The sequence below is a fragment of the Geotrypetes seraphini genome, chromosome 6 (assembly GCF_902459505.1).
Source record: "Geotrypetes seraphini chromosome 6, aGeoSer1.1, whole genome shotgun sequence".
In the NCBI taxonomy this organism is placed as follows: domain Eukaryota; kingdom Metazoa; phylum Chordata; class Amphibia; order Gymnophiona; family Dermophiidae; genus Geotrypetes; species Geotrypetes seraphini.
Genome location: NC_047089.1, coordinates 29,489,175 through 29,508,431, shown reverse-complemented (window position 1 = coordinate 29,508,431; position 19,257 = coordinate 29,489,175). Strand labels below are relative to the sequence as shown.

Sequence of the window (19,257 nt, the reverse complement as noted above, 5' to 3'; positions counted from 1 at the left end):
CATCCCGACCTGAGTCCTGTGTGAAGCCTCATTCCTACAGCCAGCCAACAATTAGAGGTTAGTTGGGGGGGGGGAAGGTTAGTGGTGGTCATCAGTGGGTGTTAGCACAGGGGGAGGGGTGTTAGTGCAGGGGGGGGGTCCTCCAGCAGGAGGGATTGGGCACCCTCCTGCCAGTGATCGGTAGAGTCAGGGGGTGGGCATCATCCGGCAGGAGGGATTGGGCACCCTCTTGCCGGCAATTGGTAGTGTCAGGGGGGGCATCTTCTGGCATGAGGGGTTGGGCACCTTCCTGCCGGCGATCGGTAGTGTCGGTTGGGGGCATCTTCCGGCAGGAGGGGTTGGGCACCCTCTTGTCGGCAATTGGACAGGCAGCCGCTATACTAATCGCGGCAGGGAGATCCCTTGCCGCGATGTGTAGCGGCCGCGTCTACTCTAACCCGATTCTGTAACCGGCGTCTGTAACATGGACGCCGGTTACAGAATCAGGGTTAGTGTAGGCCCGATTCTGTATAGGATGCCCCTCCTGGGCATCCTATACAGAATCAAGGCCTAAGGGCTAGATTCTATAAATGGTGTCTATGTTAGGCATCCTAATCGTGGATGCCTCGTGAAGCCTAACTAAAATCTACACAAATCCCAGATTGTGTAAATTAGCTTAAATGGTGTGGTAATTGACCACATCATTGAAATTAATTGAAATTTTTTTTTAAAAATTAACTAATTAAAAGTTGAACGTGGAATTCCATGCAGTGCCTAGCGAAGCCTAAGTCAAGATGCTTTCCATTGCCTAATGATGCCTACCTGAAATGTAGGTGTGGTTAGGGCCGGAGAATAGACATGATAAACTTAGATGTTAATAGGCGTATGAGATACGCGGTGGTAAATTAGTCCAGATAAAACCTGGCCCAATGAACCAGTGCCTGCTTCTACAGCCACACTCCTCCCCCAGCTTTCATTAAACAATATTCAAAAAGAACAAAACCAGCTCCTTCTAAGTAAGCGCTAGAAGGTCCTGTCTAAAAGCCGCCTTATCCTAGATAGGACAAGACTCAGCATTATCATCCTATCCTCTATGTTCAGTTGTTACTCTGAGTTCAAAAAAAAATGGTGAATGCCTCTCCTGCCCACTTAAATCACTTCCTGCCACCCAATCCCTGGAATTCATTGCCAGAGAATGTGGTAAAAGGCAGTTAGCTTAGCAGGGTTTCAAAAAAAGGTTTGGCTAACTTCCTAAAAGAAAAGTCCATAAGCCATTATTAAGATGGACTTGGGGAAATCCACTGCTTATTTCTAGGATAAGCAGAATAAAATCTGTTTTACTCTTTTCGGATCTTGCCGGGTACTTGTGACCTGAGTTGGCCACTGTTGGAAACGGGATACTGGTCTTGATGGGCTTTCAGTTTTTTCCAGTATGGCAACTCTTAATAAGTGATAATATTCAGCGGGACTTTACCAGAGAGTGCTGCTGAATATCCCCACAGACCACCCAACCAAAAAGTGGACAGATCAGGAGGAGCTCTGGATTATGTGGGTGCCAGCACCTGCATAGGCAAGCAGCCTAATTTGCCTAACTTAAGCGCAGTTTATAGAATACTGCTTTGTTAGGCGCAATATGTAGAATTCAGTCCTAAGCAATTTTGCCTTGTATTTTATAGAATAGCGCTTAGCACTTGTGCACATAAATTGGTGTGCGTAAATGACGCTTAAATTTAGGCACAGCAAATGAAATTGTCCATTTATGTGTATTGTGATTTTTAGACTAAAATATAACCTGTGTTGCACTATATTGTAGCATTTATCATTTATTTTTGATGCTTGCAAAATGAGCAATGTGTATGTAATGCAATGTGTTTGGTTTGTCATTCAGCAATACAGACTTCTTGAAAAGTACATGGATGAAGCGGATTACTTCCAAGAAGAAAAAATGAACTGACTATTCCGATGCTTTCTAATAGAAAGCTTGTATGTACTTTTAGAGAAAAATAGAAGAACTACTATTTATGAACAGTGTTTTAAAATATAATTTAGCATGTGTATATAATGCAAAGATTTATCCAGTATTAACATTTCATGTGCCAGAACAAAGCTAAATTATGTCGTTACCAGTATGATTCTTTTATGTACCGTTTTCAATTTGTAATCTGTATTTTAAATGCAAAAATTGTGCATTGGAAAATTGTGCATTGGAAAAATTTGAAAGGCCTATTTAGGAACTGCAGGGGTAAAAATTCCTGAGCATAGAGGGCTGTAACTTGCGTGACGCGGCTGGTACAGCACTGGCCACCTTGTTGAGCATACTGGAGTGACCATTCAGATCGTTATTTGCCCTCATTTACTATGTTACTGAGTGGGTAGCATGGCTAAAAGCCTCAACCATCTAAATGTGATTACAATAAAAGAACAGTGGGCATACCTACAAATTACATCAGGCAATATATTACATCATGTAATATAAAACAGTACAGTTAAAAATCATGAAACAAATTTAGAAAACAAAATGTTTTCTAAAGCTTCTGAAACATAACATAACAAGCCTCTCAACTGGAATGGCAAAAGTTTCCGTTTTTGTTCTGCCTGAAAGGCAAACATTGCATTAAATAATTTTACTGCACAATGATTCTTAAAAGGAGGGAGAATAAACAAGGCTAATAGATCTCAAGATGTAGCATAACCTTGTATCAGCAAGTCTAGCATTTAGACACCAGAGGTTGCACAAGCTATAAACTAGACAATGACATGGGGAAAAATTTTTCCTCATTCCCGCGGGAACTCATTTCCCTTGTCCCGTCCCGGCAAGTCCTTTTCCTATCCCTGCCTCACTGCTGCAAGCTTTGTCCTCATCTACACTAGCCTCAAACACTTTAAAATCATAAGTGTTTGAGGCTTATTTGGTTAAGGCAGAGCTTAGCTGGGACAGGGACAGTGACAAAACTTGCAGGGATGGGAAAATTGAGTTCCTGCGGGGCGGGGAAAAATTTGTCCCCGTGTCATTCTCTACTATAAACCTGACAGGCATGTGAATATGAGTAAGTTACAGCATTCTGTTAAGTAAATTGTGAACAATGGTGTACAGATCTGCTTTTCAAAATGTATTACAAGCAATAGTGTTAAGTGGCTTGGATTATTGTAAGATTGTATATTTAGGTTTGCCAATTTCCTGTTTGTGACTTTGCAGGCAGTGCAAAAATCTGCAGTGCGACTTTTGTACGGACTGGCTTCTTCTCAGCATGTGACTCCATTTTTGAAAGAGATGCGCCAGGAGCGTAGCCAGACATGCCAGTGTGGGTGGGCTTGAACCCAAAATGGGTTCACATACTATTTTGTCTCTCCCCTGGTGACCTCCAAATTCAATCAATATGTGAGCTGTCAGGGATCCCCAAACCCTGCCATCTGAAGAGGTCCTTCTCTGATGACCCGGAATGTTTCTGTACTCGCAGCCAGTGGCACGCCTTCTATAGGCTGCCACTAAGCTGGCCGCCTTCTCTCCTGCACGTGCTCAAAAACTGAGCATGCATGGGAGGGCGATGAGCCAGTACAGCAATGACCCATAGAGAGTGCCACCAGCAAGAACATTCTGGACCATCAAAACAAAATCTCTTCAGCTGGTGGGGCTTGGGGATCCTCACCGGCCTTAACAAGGGTGCCACAATTATGGGTGGGCCCAAATCCAAAGTAGGTGGGCCTAGGTCCACCTGGACCCATCCTTGGCTATGCCACTGACTAGTGCTGGTTGCCTGTCATGCAGGTCAAATTCAAGCTGCTGTTGCTTGTCCATTTGAGACGTTATCATGACTCATATTATATGTAAGCATGTTTGCATGAGTGTACAGTATAGTCAAACCTCGGTTTGCGAGTGTTTTGCAAGACGAGCAAAACACTCAGCAAACTTTTGATTCGCAAACCGAGTGTTGACTCGATTTGCGAGCACCCCCCCCCCCATAACCGGCATCGCTCCCCCCACTCGCAAAGGCCCCCTCACTCCAACCGCCCCCCCCCCCCCGCACAAACCGCCCCCCCCCCCACCCGAACAACTTAAACTTACTCCCCCGGTCTGGCACCGGCACGCAGGCACAGATTGTGCCGGTGCCTAGAAGATCTTCCGGCTTCTGCCTGCCTTGAGCATGCATCTGCGCATGCTCAAGGACTTCTAATTCTCCCTCTCGCGCGGAGGGGGGTCTTTGCAAGCTGGGGGGAGCAGCGCTGCTGGCCTTGGGGGTGGGGGTGGGGGGGGGTGGGAACGTATCAAAGCGAGTTTCCATTATTTCCTATGGGGAAACTCGCTTTGATAAACGAGCATTTTGGATTACGAGCATGCTCCTGGAACGGATTATGCTTGTAATCCAAGGTACCACTGTATATCACAAAGATCACTGTGCATTCTATGCAAACTTGCACCCTTGAGATACCTAATTATTGCCACCTAAAACTTAATAGGACAAGGACTGGCACTTTTTCCGTTGCAGGCCCCAAGAATTAGAACAGCCTACCACTAGAGCTGAGGGAACAGAAGAATGTATTCAATTTCAAATTAATATTGAAAAATTGCTTGCTCAAATTTATGACATCATAAAATGCATCATTGCCTCTGTTTTTTGAACTACTGCTGTGCATTGTGTAATTGTTTATGGTAGATTGCGATTATATGTATTTTAAATTGCGTGTTGTTGGAAAAACGGTGAATTATAAATACCGGTAAATTTTCAATACGATAAGTGGGAGCCTGTGCATATCCTGACTTTCAGGCTCATTTTCAAAAAAAGATAGACGTCCAAAAGAAAGCATAAACCAGTACTCGGATGTCTTACTAGTGGGCATTCTCAAAATAGACTTTCTAGATGTATTTCTGGTTGTTTTGTTTCCAGTGCACCCAAATCTTAAGAGGGAGCGTTAGAGGCTGGTTTTGGGCAGGCTTAGGACTTAGATGCTCATCAGGCATAATCAAACCTTTAACAAAAGGTCTGGTCTTATTTTAGACGTTTGGAGTTAGACCTGTTTTAAAAGTGTCTAAATGTTAAAAAGGTGCCCAAACTGACCAGATAACTTCTGGAGGGATTAAGGCATGATGCTCCCTTACTCTCCCAGTGGTCACTGACCGCCTCTCACTACCCAAAGATGTTTTAAAAAAATCCCCAGTACATTCTAGCCTGTATTACAAGGGGGTGATGAAAAGTTCTCCGCCCAAGCAGCTTCAGATGTTAACACAAAGAGCAGAGGTTACTGCAGTGAATTTCACATTAAAAGTTCCAGGTACAGATGTTACCATATCTTGCTTATATTGTATGGTGAGCTCTCCAAAACCTACTGTACCTACATTAAGATGATAACTGCAGGCATAAGGGCTTTTGTTGTGGTGTACAGGTGGGTACAGTAAGTTTTGGGTGGGTTTCGGAGGGCTCATCATACAATGTAAGCTGTTTATACTGACATGTGCCTGGGACTTTGAAATGTGACAGTCACTTCAGTACTTTCTGGTCTCTGAGAACAGTTTGCAAAGAAGCTGCTTTGAGGTCTGAAAAACTTTCTTTTGTGCATTTTTCATGTGAACATATATATATTTGTGAATGGCCCAAAAACGAACTAAGGACCAAAACATCTACATAGGTCATTTAAAAAAAAAAAAAAAGATGTCTTGCTTATTTAAGAAATTCATGTCCTAGCCAGATTTTTTCCCTACACGATCAAAGCTACCTCACCTCACCCGTACTCATTGATTCCTCTCCTTTAGGAACCCCATTTTCTCTGTATACTAATATGTCTTCCTCACAATCGTACCCAGCTTTCAGCTGATGCCCAATGTTTTTCAATGTAATATGAAAATTAAGCTAATACTTTTCAACAATCGTACATCATTCTCCTAACCATTTGACACCTGCTCACTGACCGCTGAATGTTCTCATTTCTATCTATACTCTGTAATTCGCTGATTATACAGCTTATCTTCACTGTGAACCGCCTAGAAGTCGCAAGATTATGGCAGTATAGAAAAATAAAGTTATTATTATTATTATTTTGAGAATGGACATTTTCTCATGTTTCTGGACGTCTTTCCCAAAATGTCCAAACTCAGACTTAGATGTCCTATCGAAAATGCCCCTCAACGTATGTGCTCCATTCGCCTTTACGCACTGTGCAACTTAAGCATGCCGGTACAAAATTTTATTTTATCGCTGGTAGTTTCTTATGTAAGCTTCTGTAATTCTCTGTTTTTAGGACTTAAGAGCATAAGAATAGCCCCACTGGGTCAGACCACCGGTCCATCAAGCCCAGTAGCCCGTTCCCACAGTAGCCAATTGAGGTCACCAGCACCCGGCCAAAACCCAAGCTGTGGCCTCCCCCATGGCTTTCTCAATAACAGACTTTACTTGACGTCTCTCAAATGAATACAATTTGTTCAGTCTACTGCAGTAAATCTATGGAATAACTTTCACAGATTTGATCATGTAACACTTTTTAAGGGCTGAGCACTGATTACCAGTATCTGAACGCGTCCATTATAAATCCTAACATTAGTTTGTAATTTTTTACAAATTCCTGCCCCCCCCCAACTATATTTCTAATTTGATACAGACATATTAGCCATCTTGTTTCCTTTGCTCATCTCAACAAGCCTGATACACCTTACTCCACCCTCTGTTATTCATTTGGATGTCACCAGGGAAACACCTTTTTCATATGCTGCACCACAACTTTACAATTACTAACGAAACCCTCTTATTCTAATTGTTATCACTGTTTGGGGGCAGAGATGAAGTAAATAAATCAACCATTTGGTGTCGTGATTAACATTCAGAAGACCTATAAAGTAAATTTGTTATCCAACCCAATGTTGTTGCAAACTGTATTTCCCACACCACAGATTTAAAAAAATAATGATTTAACCCCATATAGATTATTTTAGAAGCATCTTCAGGTGTAAATAGCAGCATTTGCACATGTAGATTGCCATATACTTGAAACTGCAATTTCAGAAATCTGCTATGACCCACATCATAGAGAAACTACAGGGAAGCATGGTTTGGCTGTGCCTAACATGTAGATATGAACATTCAAGTTTACATCAGGAAACCACATCTGTTGTTTGTAGGTGCCATCGACTCATGCTCATGTCCTAGCAACTTGATGAATCACGGATCTAAAACAAAATCGGTTTTGTGCTAGTCCGGAAAGGTCCTCCAGCGTCAAACCCATGGTTGTTTTCAACGTATTCAGCCATCTGATTGAAAGTTGCCCTCTTCACCTGGTTCCTTCAATCTTCCCAAACATGACGTCCTTCTCCAGTGAGCTCTCTCTTCTGATGGTGTGACCAAAAACGAAGATCAGACTTGTCAACACACTCATTTTCTCAGTGATCAGTTATGGATGCGAAAGCTGGACACTACGGAAACAAGACAGAAAGAAGATTGATTCATTTGAGCTTTGTTACAGAATTGCATGTAGCCAGATTGGTGTCCAAATCATAATTAGTTTGTTAGGTGCCATCGACTCGTGTTCGAGTCCTAGCAACTTGATGAATTGTGGATCTAAACAGAAATCGTTTTTGTGCTAGTCTGGAAAGGTCCTCCAGAGTCATCCCCATGGTGGTTTTCAATGTACACTTCCCCCTCCCCATTCGTGGTTTCCGCACTCACAATTTCACATAATCGTAATTTTTTTGGGGGGAGGGGGAAAATCCCATATTTTTTCCTTCCCCCCGGCATCCCGGCCTTACCTGGTGGTCTAGCGGGCTTTCGGGTCAGGAGCGATCTTCCTACGCTCCTGCCCCTTGTAGATCACCAATAGGAAATGGCTGTGGGGAGTTCCCGTCGTAGTCTTGAGAGACTATGGGAACTCATGATAGCCATTTCCTAATGGCGATCTGCACGGGCAGGAGCGTAGGAAGATCCCTCCTGCCCCGAAAACCCGCTAGGTTAGGCGGGAAGGAGGCAGGGGTGGGTCAGAGCCAGATATTTGCGGTTTTTCACCATTTGCGGTCCGGCTCTGCCCCTATCCCCCGCGAATAACAAAGGAGATATGTATTCAGCCATCTGATTGAAGGTTGCCCTTTTCACCTGGTTCCTTCAATCTTCCCAAACATGACATCCTTCTCCAGTGATATCTCTCTTCTGATGGTGTGACCAAAAACGAAGATCAGACTTGTCCATGCACTCCATGGACACTACAGAAACAAGACAGAAAGAAGATTGACTCATTTGAGCTTTGTTACAGAATAGCATGTAGCTAGATTGGTGTCCAAATCATAATTAGGTGCCATCAACTCGTGTTTGAGTTCTAGCAACTTGATGAATTGCGGCTCTAAAAAGAAATCGATTTTGTGCTAGTCCGGAAAGGTCCTTCAGCATCATCCCCAGGGTTGTTTTCAACTTGTCCAGCCATCTGATTGCAGGTCGCCCTCTTCGCCTGGTTCCTTCAATCTTCCCACACACAACGTCCTTTTCCAGTAATATCTCTCTTCTGATGGTGTCACCAAAATAAGACAGTTGTAATGTCATCATTTGTCAGTTAGTCGAACAGAGGGATTCAGTAAGTCCGAGGCTTTGGGATAGTCCTGTCCCAGTGAGCCCATACCAGTGTCCCTCCCTGATGAAGAGATGAAACTCGAGTTGGGGGGACAGGGATCATTGGAAGAAAAATTTGATAAAGTCATCTTTTAGTTACTGGCACAAGGTTTATGGCACATAGTCACTATTGAGGATTAACGTCAATCAATCATCCACCCGTTTCAGTTAAGTACATAACTACAGTCATTGGATATAGTTATGTGATTAGTAGCATCTGCTAAACAAGGGTGGACAGGGACAGTGAAGGCGATGATGGTCCCCTTGTTAATTTCAATTTAGTGACTTCACTATATTAAAGGTTATAAGGTCTGAGCACTTCACTTTAATTTAATAAATTTTATTGAATAGTATAATTATTATTTAATCAGAGCTGTGATAACAATAGCATATATACATTACAAGACTAGGACATTGCTAGATAGGGTTGGTATGACAGTTGCCTCCTTGGTTCGTTAAACTAGATTCATGGACTATGAATTCCTCCCCTCTGATGCCATGGATATGGCCTTATAAAACCATCAGATCTTTATCATCACACACCTGTTCCTGACACCTACCTGTGATGCCTCTTCCGACAAGGCCTCCAGAGGCATCAAGAAGAGAATGAGAGAGGACCCCTCATGAGACCCCTGAGGCACAGGACTAAGAAGCTAGGCCTAACAAAAATCAACTACAAAATGGATTATAAAGACCTCATCTCTGACCCACAAAAAAAACCTGCATGAACTATTAACAGTATGCAGACAGCTGCTGTGGAAAATTCCAAGAAGAACCACTGGTCACAAAAATAAACAACTACAGCAGGTCAGCATGACCTGCCCTGGAAAGATAGCCACAAGGGTGGTGGCTAAGAATAACATATGACCTAAGTACACAACATGAGGAAAGCACTGATAACAACAATATCCAAAAAGCAGAAGAAGAGAGGGGTCCATGTCCAGATGGCCTTGGAGTAACACCCAGGACGCACTGTCATGGGAGATAGGGAAGTCATTTTTGACACCACTCAATTCTTGTAAATGACCCAAAGTTACCTGTAAGACAACCAATCAGTAATTTCAAAATGTAACAACCAATCAGAATTAATTTTTATCCACCAATCAAAGTAGCTATGTAATTGTTAAGGTAAAGGGATAAAAGATCAGGACCAAGCCATTAGAGACAGAACAGACTGGGACCTCACAGATTGCTAGCCTCTGGCCATCCCCTCTGTTTGGCATAATTGCTGTGTATCTGTCTTTTTGATGCCAATCATGTAAGCTGATTATTGATTTATTATTATTAAAAATATATCTTTGATACAGCAATTGGGTTGTCTTGCGGTTATTACAAAACAGTGAAAGGCCTCAACCTACCGTTCACCTCCCGACTGACATCAGAATGGAAACAATCTACAACAGATTCCGAAAAAAAAAAAAGTAAAAACTCTTCTTTGAAAGCATACACACACTATATAAAACAACTAACTTGAAATACCTAATAATAATAATAACAGTTTATATACCGCAGGACTGTGAAGTTCTATGCGGTTTACAATGATTAAAAGATGCTACAAATTGAGTAGAATTAACAAAGTTAAAAGCTAGTGATAAACAGCTCTAGAGATAGTTATTGTGGAATAAGATTGTACAGGTCAGTTACCTAAATACTTCAGGAACAGATATGTCTTTAGGTTTTTCCTAAATTCCCCATAAGTAGTAGGCATAAGCAATTGTTCCAGATCTTTATCCCATAATGCTGCCTGATGTGAGAAAAGATGTTGATGATGTCTTTTAAATTTACATCCTCTAACCGGTAGAGAAACAAAATTCAAATGTGAGCTTGTCTTATGTCTGTTGGTTGAGAAAGAGAAAAGGTCAGTTATATATTTAGGGGTTAAACCAAATAAAGCAAAAACATCCAAACTTAAACTTCGCACATGCCTCCATCGGCAGCCAGTGCAGAAGTCGGTAGGAAGGACGATCGAACTTCTTCAACCTCAAAATTAGCTTGACTGCACCAGTTGTAATTGCCGCATATACCTAGTGTCACCAAATCCCATATTCAACTCAAGTGTTATACCAATACAATCCCTTCCCCATTATTCCATTCATAACTCTGCCCTCCTCCTACTGTTTTAACAGCATATACATTCTGTAATTCCTCATAGGTCGCCTTGAACCTATGTAGGCATAGTGCAACTCAGAAGCACTGGATTAGATTAGAGCATAGAAACTTTATATTACTGTAAATAAAAATCACAAGGCTTATCTAGTGTACCCAGATTCATCCTGTAAAAAGAAGAGGCAGAACTCGATCAAGGTTCGACAATAAGAGTGTCTGCATACACAACACAAAACATAAAGCAATATGGCAACTATAGAAAGCATTATTGGAGCAAATCATTCAAAGAAACCCAAAGCAAATATTGATAGCTGCAATTCATGGTTTTATTTGAAGGCACAATATTCCATTTCAGAGCAGTTTGCAGAACCCTTACATTCTCCAGTGAAACACAGACATGAGAACTTCAAAAGATGTATTCCCTGATGCAGTCATGCAGGCACTTTGCCAAAATGAAGCCACTTTAGATTTCCTTTGATGGCATGCCTACTGTTGCAGACTGATTCCTGGTGCAATGCCAAAGACCCCCATCTGATCTCCAGGTTTTCTCTCCTTTGCAGCTAAACATCCTCTGTGCCTTCCTTTGATTCCGACTTTACCAGCAACGCTGGGAAGACAGCTGAACTTCCAGTGAATAATTTTTTGTTACCATTTTGCTCAGATTTGCAACAGTTTGGAGGGATCATAGATTCTGCTTTGATCTAGAAATCAGGACAGTGGTGGAGAATCATGGAATTCGATGCAGGTTGAGACCATATCTTCCGGGAAAGGATTTTAGACTGTGGTTTCAAAAAAAACTGATTTTTGTAGTGATGTTTATATTGGTGTACCAGGCATCTCAGTGAAGATAGATCAATGAATTGGTGTGGCAACCGGCGGGATTACTGCTTGTAGAAGATGAGAACCAACCCGTGCAGGGAAATAAAGTCTGGACTGGAGTAATGGGATCTCATGATTTTTAAGGCCTTAGAAGCTATTGCTTCCATATTCTGTAGTTGTCTTTGTTCTGCTGCTCAGGATCTTCTTTGGACATCTTCATCTAGATGTGTGCATAGGATTGACACAGGATCCGGGTCTACTCAGTAGCAGGTTCTGCAATTTGATTTGCTCTACTGCTGGATCTTCAATCTGAGGATAACTTGATTAATTTCTGCAAAAATAAATAAAATATATATATATATATACACCTTGTTTGTTAAATACCCAGTGATTGGTTATATTTTGTTTCACTGATTTTATAAGCCTAGTTATATAATTTAGAGTTATGATTGCCTTTATCTTGTTACTCTAGTTGAATTAGAGAAGTGCATTAATTAATGTACATTTGGTGTTTTGGGGTACCCTAAAAAAATGAGTGTATGCTAAATTAATTATTTAGTGAGATAACCTGTAAATTGATGTGTATGTAATCAATTTGTGCATATAAAAGAGTTCTAATGTGTTTTAAAACATTTTTCAAACTACATGGTTAGTGCCATCGAAAATTCTTGTACACTGCTGGGGTGGTAATGGCATAACATCAACATTCCTCCTAACTCTGGTTATACAGCCAATGATATTTACCTGCTGTATAGTTATGCAGTTTAATTGAGAACCGGAATAAAGGCGCCTATCAAAGGAAATGTGACACCGAGCAGCAAGCCTTCTCCCGAATGGCTTCCATACTCTGGAACGCTTTCCCAGAAAGGCTTCACTTCACACGAGACTATCTCTATATCAGGAAGCAGGTGAAAATGACTCTTCTCCCAAGCCTTTTAATGGGAGACGCAATTAACCAGGTAGTCACTCACATTCAAGGACTAACACCAGCAGCACAGACAGTAGCACAGTGGCATAGCTATGCGTTGGGCACGGGTTCACCCAGCAGTTGCACATCTCTGATGTGGCTGACAAGGCTCCCCAAGCCCCACTAGCTGAAGACTCTGCACATCTCTCCCTCCCCTCCCCCAAAGGCATTCCGGCACCTCTCAATTCCACAGCCCAACTCTTCCCCCTCCACCCCCCCCCCTTACCTTTTAAACCTTTCAGTTCTTAGCCACAAGCCTTCCCTCTGATACAACTTCCTTTTTCTGCATTGGCAGAACCAGGTCAAAGGCCAGGTTCAGGGTTAGTAGCAGATGTGAGTTACTATTTGCTGAGGGCAAAGAACTGAAAGGTTTAAAGGCTACAGGGGAGGGTTTGGGACAGTGGGGTTGAGAGGCACCCGAACTCCCAAGGAGCAGGGGAAGCAGGGCTATTATGCCCATCCACTTTGGGGTCAGGCCTATCCAAAACTGGATACACCCCTGCAGGATCTGCCTATCCATTCCTGTTGTAGCTAATATTTATTCACCTTTTCTGACTTCATAATGCAACTGAAGAAATTAGCTCCAAAACCTGTCAATTGTTCTCAAAATTGAGTTCATTCCAGAATTAGATTGCCTTTATAGATAGCCATAGGACAAATGAAATTTGCCCTAAAAGGCATGTATTTGTAAGGCATATGATATTCAGTAAAACATAAGAACATATAAGAAGTGCCATCTCCGGATCAGACCCTAGGTCCATCAAGTCCGGTGATCTGCGCACGCGGAGGCCCCGCCAGGTGTACCCTGGCATAGTTTTAGTCCCCACATCACTCTAAGCTTCTCATAAGGAGATGTGTGCATCTAGTTTACCCTTACCCGTATCACTTTATGCCACTCATAAGGAGATGTACATCCAGTTTACCCTTAAATCCTAGAATGGTGAATTCCACAATTACCTCTTCCGGGAGAGCATTCCAGGTGTCCACCACTCGTTGCGTGAAGCAGAACTTTCTGATATTTGTTCGGGAAGGGGTAAAACGCGGACCTGACGGACCTCGCGGATCTAAACCCATTCGGCCTTAAAAATCTGAGGTCCGTGTCGGTCCGTGTCTGTGCCGCTTGTAGTTTCTGTCGCTGACAGACCTTGATGAGATTTTAGCGCTGATGGATCCATCTCAGCATAGGGAGGGAAAAGTGGTAGGATCCGTCAGCGCTAAAATCTCATCGAGGTCTGTCAGAGCCAGAGACTAGTGCTGGAGTTCGGAGACTTATTTTCCATAACACACGTCCAAAACCTATGTCCCCGCTCTCTTGGCTTCTGCTCTGCTGCTCCAACACTAGTCTCTGGCTCTGACAGACCTCAAAGAGATTTTTAGCGCTGACGGATCCTAACACTTTTCCCTCCCTATGCTGAGACGGATCCGTCAGCGCTCAAATCTCAATCAAGGCCTGTCAGCGACAGAAACTACAAGCGGCAGGGACACGGACCTCAGATTTTTAAGGCCGTACAGGTTTAGATCCACGAGGTCTGTCAGGTCCGTGAGGTCCACGTTTTACCCCTTCCCTATTTGTTCTGAACTTGTCCCCCCTTAGCTTCAGTCCATGTCCTCTTCTCTGTGTCACATTGGATATTGTAAATAATTTTTTTTCCTGCTCTATTTTGTCGATTCCTTTCAGTATTTTGAAAGTCTCGATCATATCCCCTCGCAGTCTCATCTTCTCAAGGGAGAACAATCCCAATCTCTTAAGTCGTTCCTCGTATTCCAAGTTCTCCATACCTTTTATTAGCTTTGTTGCTCTTCTCTGCATCCTCTCCAGCAGTTTTATATCCTTCTTTAGGTATGGAGACCAATGTTGGATGCAGTATTCCAAGTGTGGTCTGACCATTGCTCTATAAAGCGGCATTATTACTTTCTCTGATCTACTCGTGATTCCCTTCTTTATCGTGTCTAGCATTCTATTTGCGTTCTTCATTGCTGCCGCGCATTGCGCCGACGGCTTCAGGGTCCTATCAATTAGTACATCCAGGTCCTTTTTCTGTTTGGTTTTTCCCAGAGTTGCACCTGACATACTATACTTGTGTTCCTTATTCTTTCTGCCTAAGTGCATCACTTTGCATTTTTCCACATTAAACTTCATCTGCCATTTATCTACCCATTTCTCCAATCGACTAAAGTCGCTCTGGAGTTCCTCACTCTCCTTCTGCGATTTGATTGCCCAGCATAGCTTTGTGTCATCTGCAAACTTGATGATCTCACTGGATGTTCCATCCTCTAGGTCAGCGATGGCGAACCTATGGCACGTGTGCCAACTGTGGCACGCGAAGGCCTTGCAGCTGGCACGTGCAGGGCCGCCATCAGGGCAGTACTACCAGGGGGTGCACAGGAGAGAGAGCTGAACGGGGACGATGGGGGACCCGCGGGGTTAAATATAACTCGAGCCGCGAGGCTCGTCTTCTACTCCGACTGCCCTGCCGCTCACACAGCCGATCGTAAATCTTCCCCGATGTCAGCGCTGAAGTCGGGGAAGATTTCCAATCGGCTATGTGCGCGCGGCGGGACAGGCAGGAAATAGAAGACAAGCCTACACGGCTCGAGCTACATTTTGCTGAGAAAGTTGGTAAGATGGGCTGGGAGACAAACGGGGAACACAAAAGGAGGAGGGAGTGCGTTTTGGACACAAGGCATCAACTTGGGAGAAAGGAAGGGAGGGAAAGAGATGCTGAGGTGGGGGAGGGAATGGGTTTTTGGACACAGAAGGCATGAACTTGGGAGAGAGGAAGGGAGGGAAAGAGATGCTGAGGTGGGGGATGGAATGGGTTTTTGGACACAGAAAGCATGAACTTGGGAGAGAGGAAAGGAGGGAAAGAGATGCTGAGGTGGGGGAGGGAATGGGTTTTTGCACACAGAAGGCATGGACTTGGGAGAGAGGAAGGGAGGGAAAGAGATGCTGAGGTGTGGAGGGAATGGGTTTTTGGACACAGAAGGCATGAACTTGGGAGAGAGAAAGGGAGGGAAAGAGATGCTGAGGTGGGGGATGGAATGCATTTTTGGACACAGAAAGCATGAACTTGGGAGAGAGGAAAGGAGGGAAAGAGATGCTGAGGTGGGGGAGGGAATGGGTTTTTGCACACAGAAGGCATGGACTTGGGAGAAAGGAAGGGAGGGAAAGAGATGCTGAGGTGGGGCAGGGAATGGGTTTTTGGACACAGAAGGCATGAACTTGGGAGAGAGGAAGGGAGGGAAAGAGATGCTGAGGTGGGGGATGGAATGGGTTTTTGGACACAGTAAGCATGAACTTGGGAGAGAGGAAAGGAGGGAAAGAGATGCTGAGGTGGGGGAGGGAATGGGTTTTTGGACACAGAAGGCATGAACTTGGGAGAGAGGAAGGGAGGGAAAGAGATGCTGAGGTGGGGGATGGAATGCATTTTTGGACACAGAAAGCATGAACTTGGGAGAGAGGAAAGGAGGGAAAGAGATGCTGAGATGGGGGAGGGAATGGGTTTTTGCACACAGAAGGCATGGACTTGGGAGAAAGGAAGGGAGGGAAAGAGATGCTGAGGTGGGGAGGGAATGTGTTTTTGGACACAGAAGGCATGGACTTGGGAGAAAGGAAGGGAGGGAAAGAGATGCTGAGGTGGGGGATGGAATGGGTTTTTGGACACAGAAGGCATGAACTTGGGAGAGAGGAAGGGAGGGAAAGAGATGCTGAGGTGGGGGATGGAATGGGTTTTTGGACACAGAAAGCATGAACTTGGGAGAGAGGAAAGGAGGGAAAGAGATGCTGAGGTGGGGGAGGGAATGGGTTTTTGCACACAGAAGGCATGGACTTGGGAGAGAGGAAGGGAGGGAAAGAGATGCTGAGGTGTGGAGGGAATGGGTTTTTGGACACAGAAGGCATGAACTTGGGAGAGAGAAAGGGAGGGAAAGAGATGCTGAGGTGGGGGATGGAATGCATTTTTGGACACAGAAAGCATGAACTTGGGAGAGAGGAAAGGAGGGAAAGAGATGCTGAGGTGGGGGAGGGAATGGGTTTTTGGACACAGAAGGCATGGACTTGGGAGAAAGGAAGGGAGGGAAAGAGATGCTGAGGTGGGGCAGGGAATGGGTTTTTGGACACAGAAGGCATGAACTTGGGAGAGAGGAAGGGAGGGAAAGAGATGCTGAGGTGGGGGATGGAATGGGTTTTTGGACACAGTAAGCATGAACTTGGGAGAGAGGAAAGGAGGGAAAGAGATGCTGAGGTGGGGGAGGGAATGGGTTTTTGGACACAGAAGGCATGAACTTGGGAGAGAGGAAGGGAGGGAAAGAGATGCTGAGGTGGGGGATGGAATGCATTTTTGGACACAGAAAGCATGAACTTGGGAGAGAGGAAAGGAGGGAAAGAGATGCTGAGATGGGGGAGGGAATGGGTTTTTGCACACAGAAGGCATGGACTTGGGAGAAAGGAAGGGAGGGAAAGAGATGCTGAGGTGGGGAGGGAATGTGTTTTTGGACACAGAAGGCATGAACTTGGGAGAGAGGAAGGGAGGGAAAGAGATGCTGAGGTGGGGGATGGAATGGGTTTTTGGACACAGTAAGCATGAACTTGGGAGAGAGGAAAGGAGGGAAAGAGATGCTGAGGTGGGGGAGGGAATGGGTTTTTGGACACAGAAGGCATGAACTTGGGAGAGAGGAAGGGAGGGAAAGAGAGGCTGAGGTGGGGGATGGAATGCATTTTTGGACACAGAAAGCATGAACTTGGGAGAGAGGAAAGGAGGGAAAGAGATGCTGAGGTGGGGGAGGGAATGGGTTTTTGCACACAGAAGGCATGGACTTGGGAGAAAGGAAGGGAGGGAAAGAGATGCTGAGGTGGGGCAGGGAATGGGTTTTTGGACACAGAAGGCATGAACTTGGGAGAGAGGAAGGGAGGGAAAGAGATGCTGAGGTGGGGGATGGAATGGGTTTTTGGACACAGTAAGCATGAACTTGGGAGAGAGGAAGGGAGGGAAAGAGATGCTGAGGTGGGGGAGGGAATGGGTTTTTGGACACAGAAGGCATGAACTTGGGAGAGAGGAAGGGAGGGAAAGAGATGCTGAGGTGGGGGATGGAATGCATTTTTGGACACAGAAAGCATGAACTTGGGAGAGAGGAAAGGAGGGAAAGAGATGCTGAGATGGGGGAGGGAATGGGTTTTTGCACACAGAAGGCATGGACTTGGGAGAAAGGAAGGGAGGGAAAGAGATGCTGAGGTGGGGAGGGAATGTGTTTTTGGACACAGAAGGCATGAACTTGGGAGAGAGGAAGGGAGGGAAAGAGATGCTGAGGTGGGGGATGGAATGGGTTTTTGGACACAGTAAGCATGAACTTGGGAGAGAGGAAAGGAGGGAAAGAGATGCTGAGGTGGGGGAGGGAATGGGTTTTTGGACACAGAAGGCATGAACTTGGGAGAGAGGAAGGGAGGGAAAGAGATGCTGAGGTGGGGGATGGAATGCATTTTTGGACACAGAAAGCATGAACTTGGGAGAGAGGAAAGGAGGGAAAGAGATGCTGAGATGGGGGAGGGAATGGGTTTTTGCACACAGAAGGCATGGACTTGGGAGAAAGGAAGGGAGGGAAAGAGATGCTGAGGTGGGGAGGGAATGTGTTTTTGGACACAGAAGGCATGGACTTGGGAGAAAGGAAGGGAGGGAAAGAGATGCTGAGGTGGGGGAGGGAATGGGTTTTTGGACACAAGGCATGGACTTGGGAGAGAGGAAGGGAGGAAAATAGATGCTGAGGTGGGGGAGGGAATGTGTTTTTGGACACAGAAGGCATGGACCAACTCTCGCCACCCGCGTCAATTCTGATGTCGGAGAGGACGTTCTGGGCCAGCCAATCGCTGCCTGGCTGGCCCAGAACGTCCTCTCCGATGTTAGAATTGACGTCGAGTGGCGAGAGTTGGTCGGCCCCACAGGGAAAAGCAGGGAGAACTTGGCACCAGCCTGTTCCCAATGGCGGCGGTGGCACTCAAGTGGCTAAAGAGACGCAGTTTGCCAGCCTAGGGAGAACACTGGAGGGTGGCCAGCTGTGCACCCCCTTGGGGCGTAAAACCGGGGCAGACCGCCCCCACCCCCACCTTGGTATGCAACTGTCTATACCTCACTCCCTCCCTATGACCAAAAATTCTCCTTTCTTCTATTCCCCGGGTACACAACCATCTCTTTCCCTCCCTTCCTCTCTCCCAAGTCCTTGCCTTCTGTGTCCAAAAACACATTCCCTCTCCCACCTCAGCATCTCTTTCCCTCCCTTCCTCTCTCCCAAGTCCATGCCTTCTGTGTCCAAAAACACATTCCCTCCCCCACCTCAGCATCTATTTCCCTCCCTTCCTCTCTCCCAAGTCCATGCCTTGTGTCCAAAAACCCATTCCTTCCCCCGTGTACACAACCGTGGGGAAAAGAAGCAGGGCGAACTCGGCGCTGGCCTGTTCCCGATAGCGGCAGTGGCAGCCTATTCCCCAGTGGCGGTGGCAGCATTTTCCCAATGGTGGTGGCATAGGGGAGGGCAAGGAGAAAGAAAGAAAGGGGGGGACAGAGAGCCAAAAAAAAAAAAAAAAAAAAGAAAGAGGGCTGGGTGAAACAAAGAAAAATGGGGCACGGAGAGAGAGAAAGACAGACATACAGAATGAAAGGGGGTATGGAGAGAGAGAAAAAGAAAGAAGGGGGCAGGGTGAAACAAAGAAAAAGTTTGGGGAGGGAATGAGGTCTGGAGGAGAGAAAGCATACAGGAGGTTGAAAAAAGGGAAAAAATATTGGATGCACAGTCAGAAGAATAAAGAGACTGATGAAATTA

The 19,257-nt window shown here is 45.0% G+C and overlaps 1 protein-coding gene across 4 annotated transcripts in view; it reads left to right on the top strand.

The window, feature by feature from the left end:
• The window catches only part of CCDC82 (coiled-coil domain containing 82), a 56,407-nt gene extending 52,455 nt beyond the window's left edge, over window positions 1-3,952 (top strand). For all 4 annotated transcript variants that reach the window (XM_033949870.1, XM_033949871.1, XM_033949868.1 and 1 more), the window contains one exon: window positions 1,868-3,952. In XM_033949870.1, the coding sequence (XP_033805761.1) occupies window positions 1,868-1,933 (66 nt within the window). In that variant the 3' untranslated portion in view covers window positions 1,934-3,952. The remainder of the gene's footprint in view (window positions 1-1,867) is intronic.
• The last annotated feature ends 15,305 nt before the right edge of the window (window positions 3,953-19,257 follow it).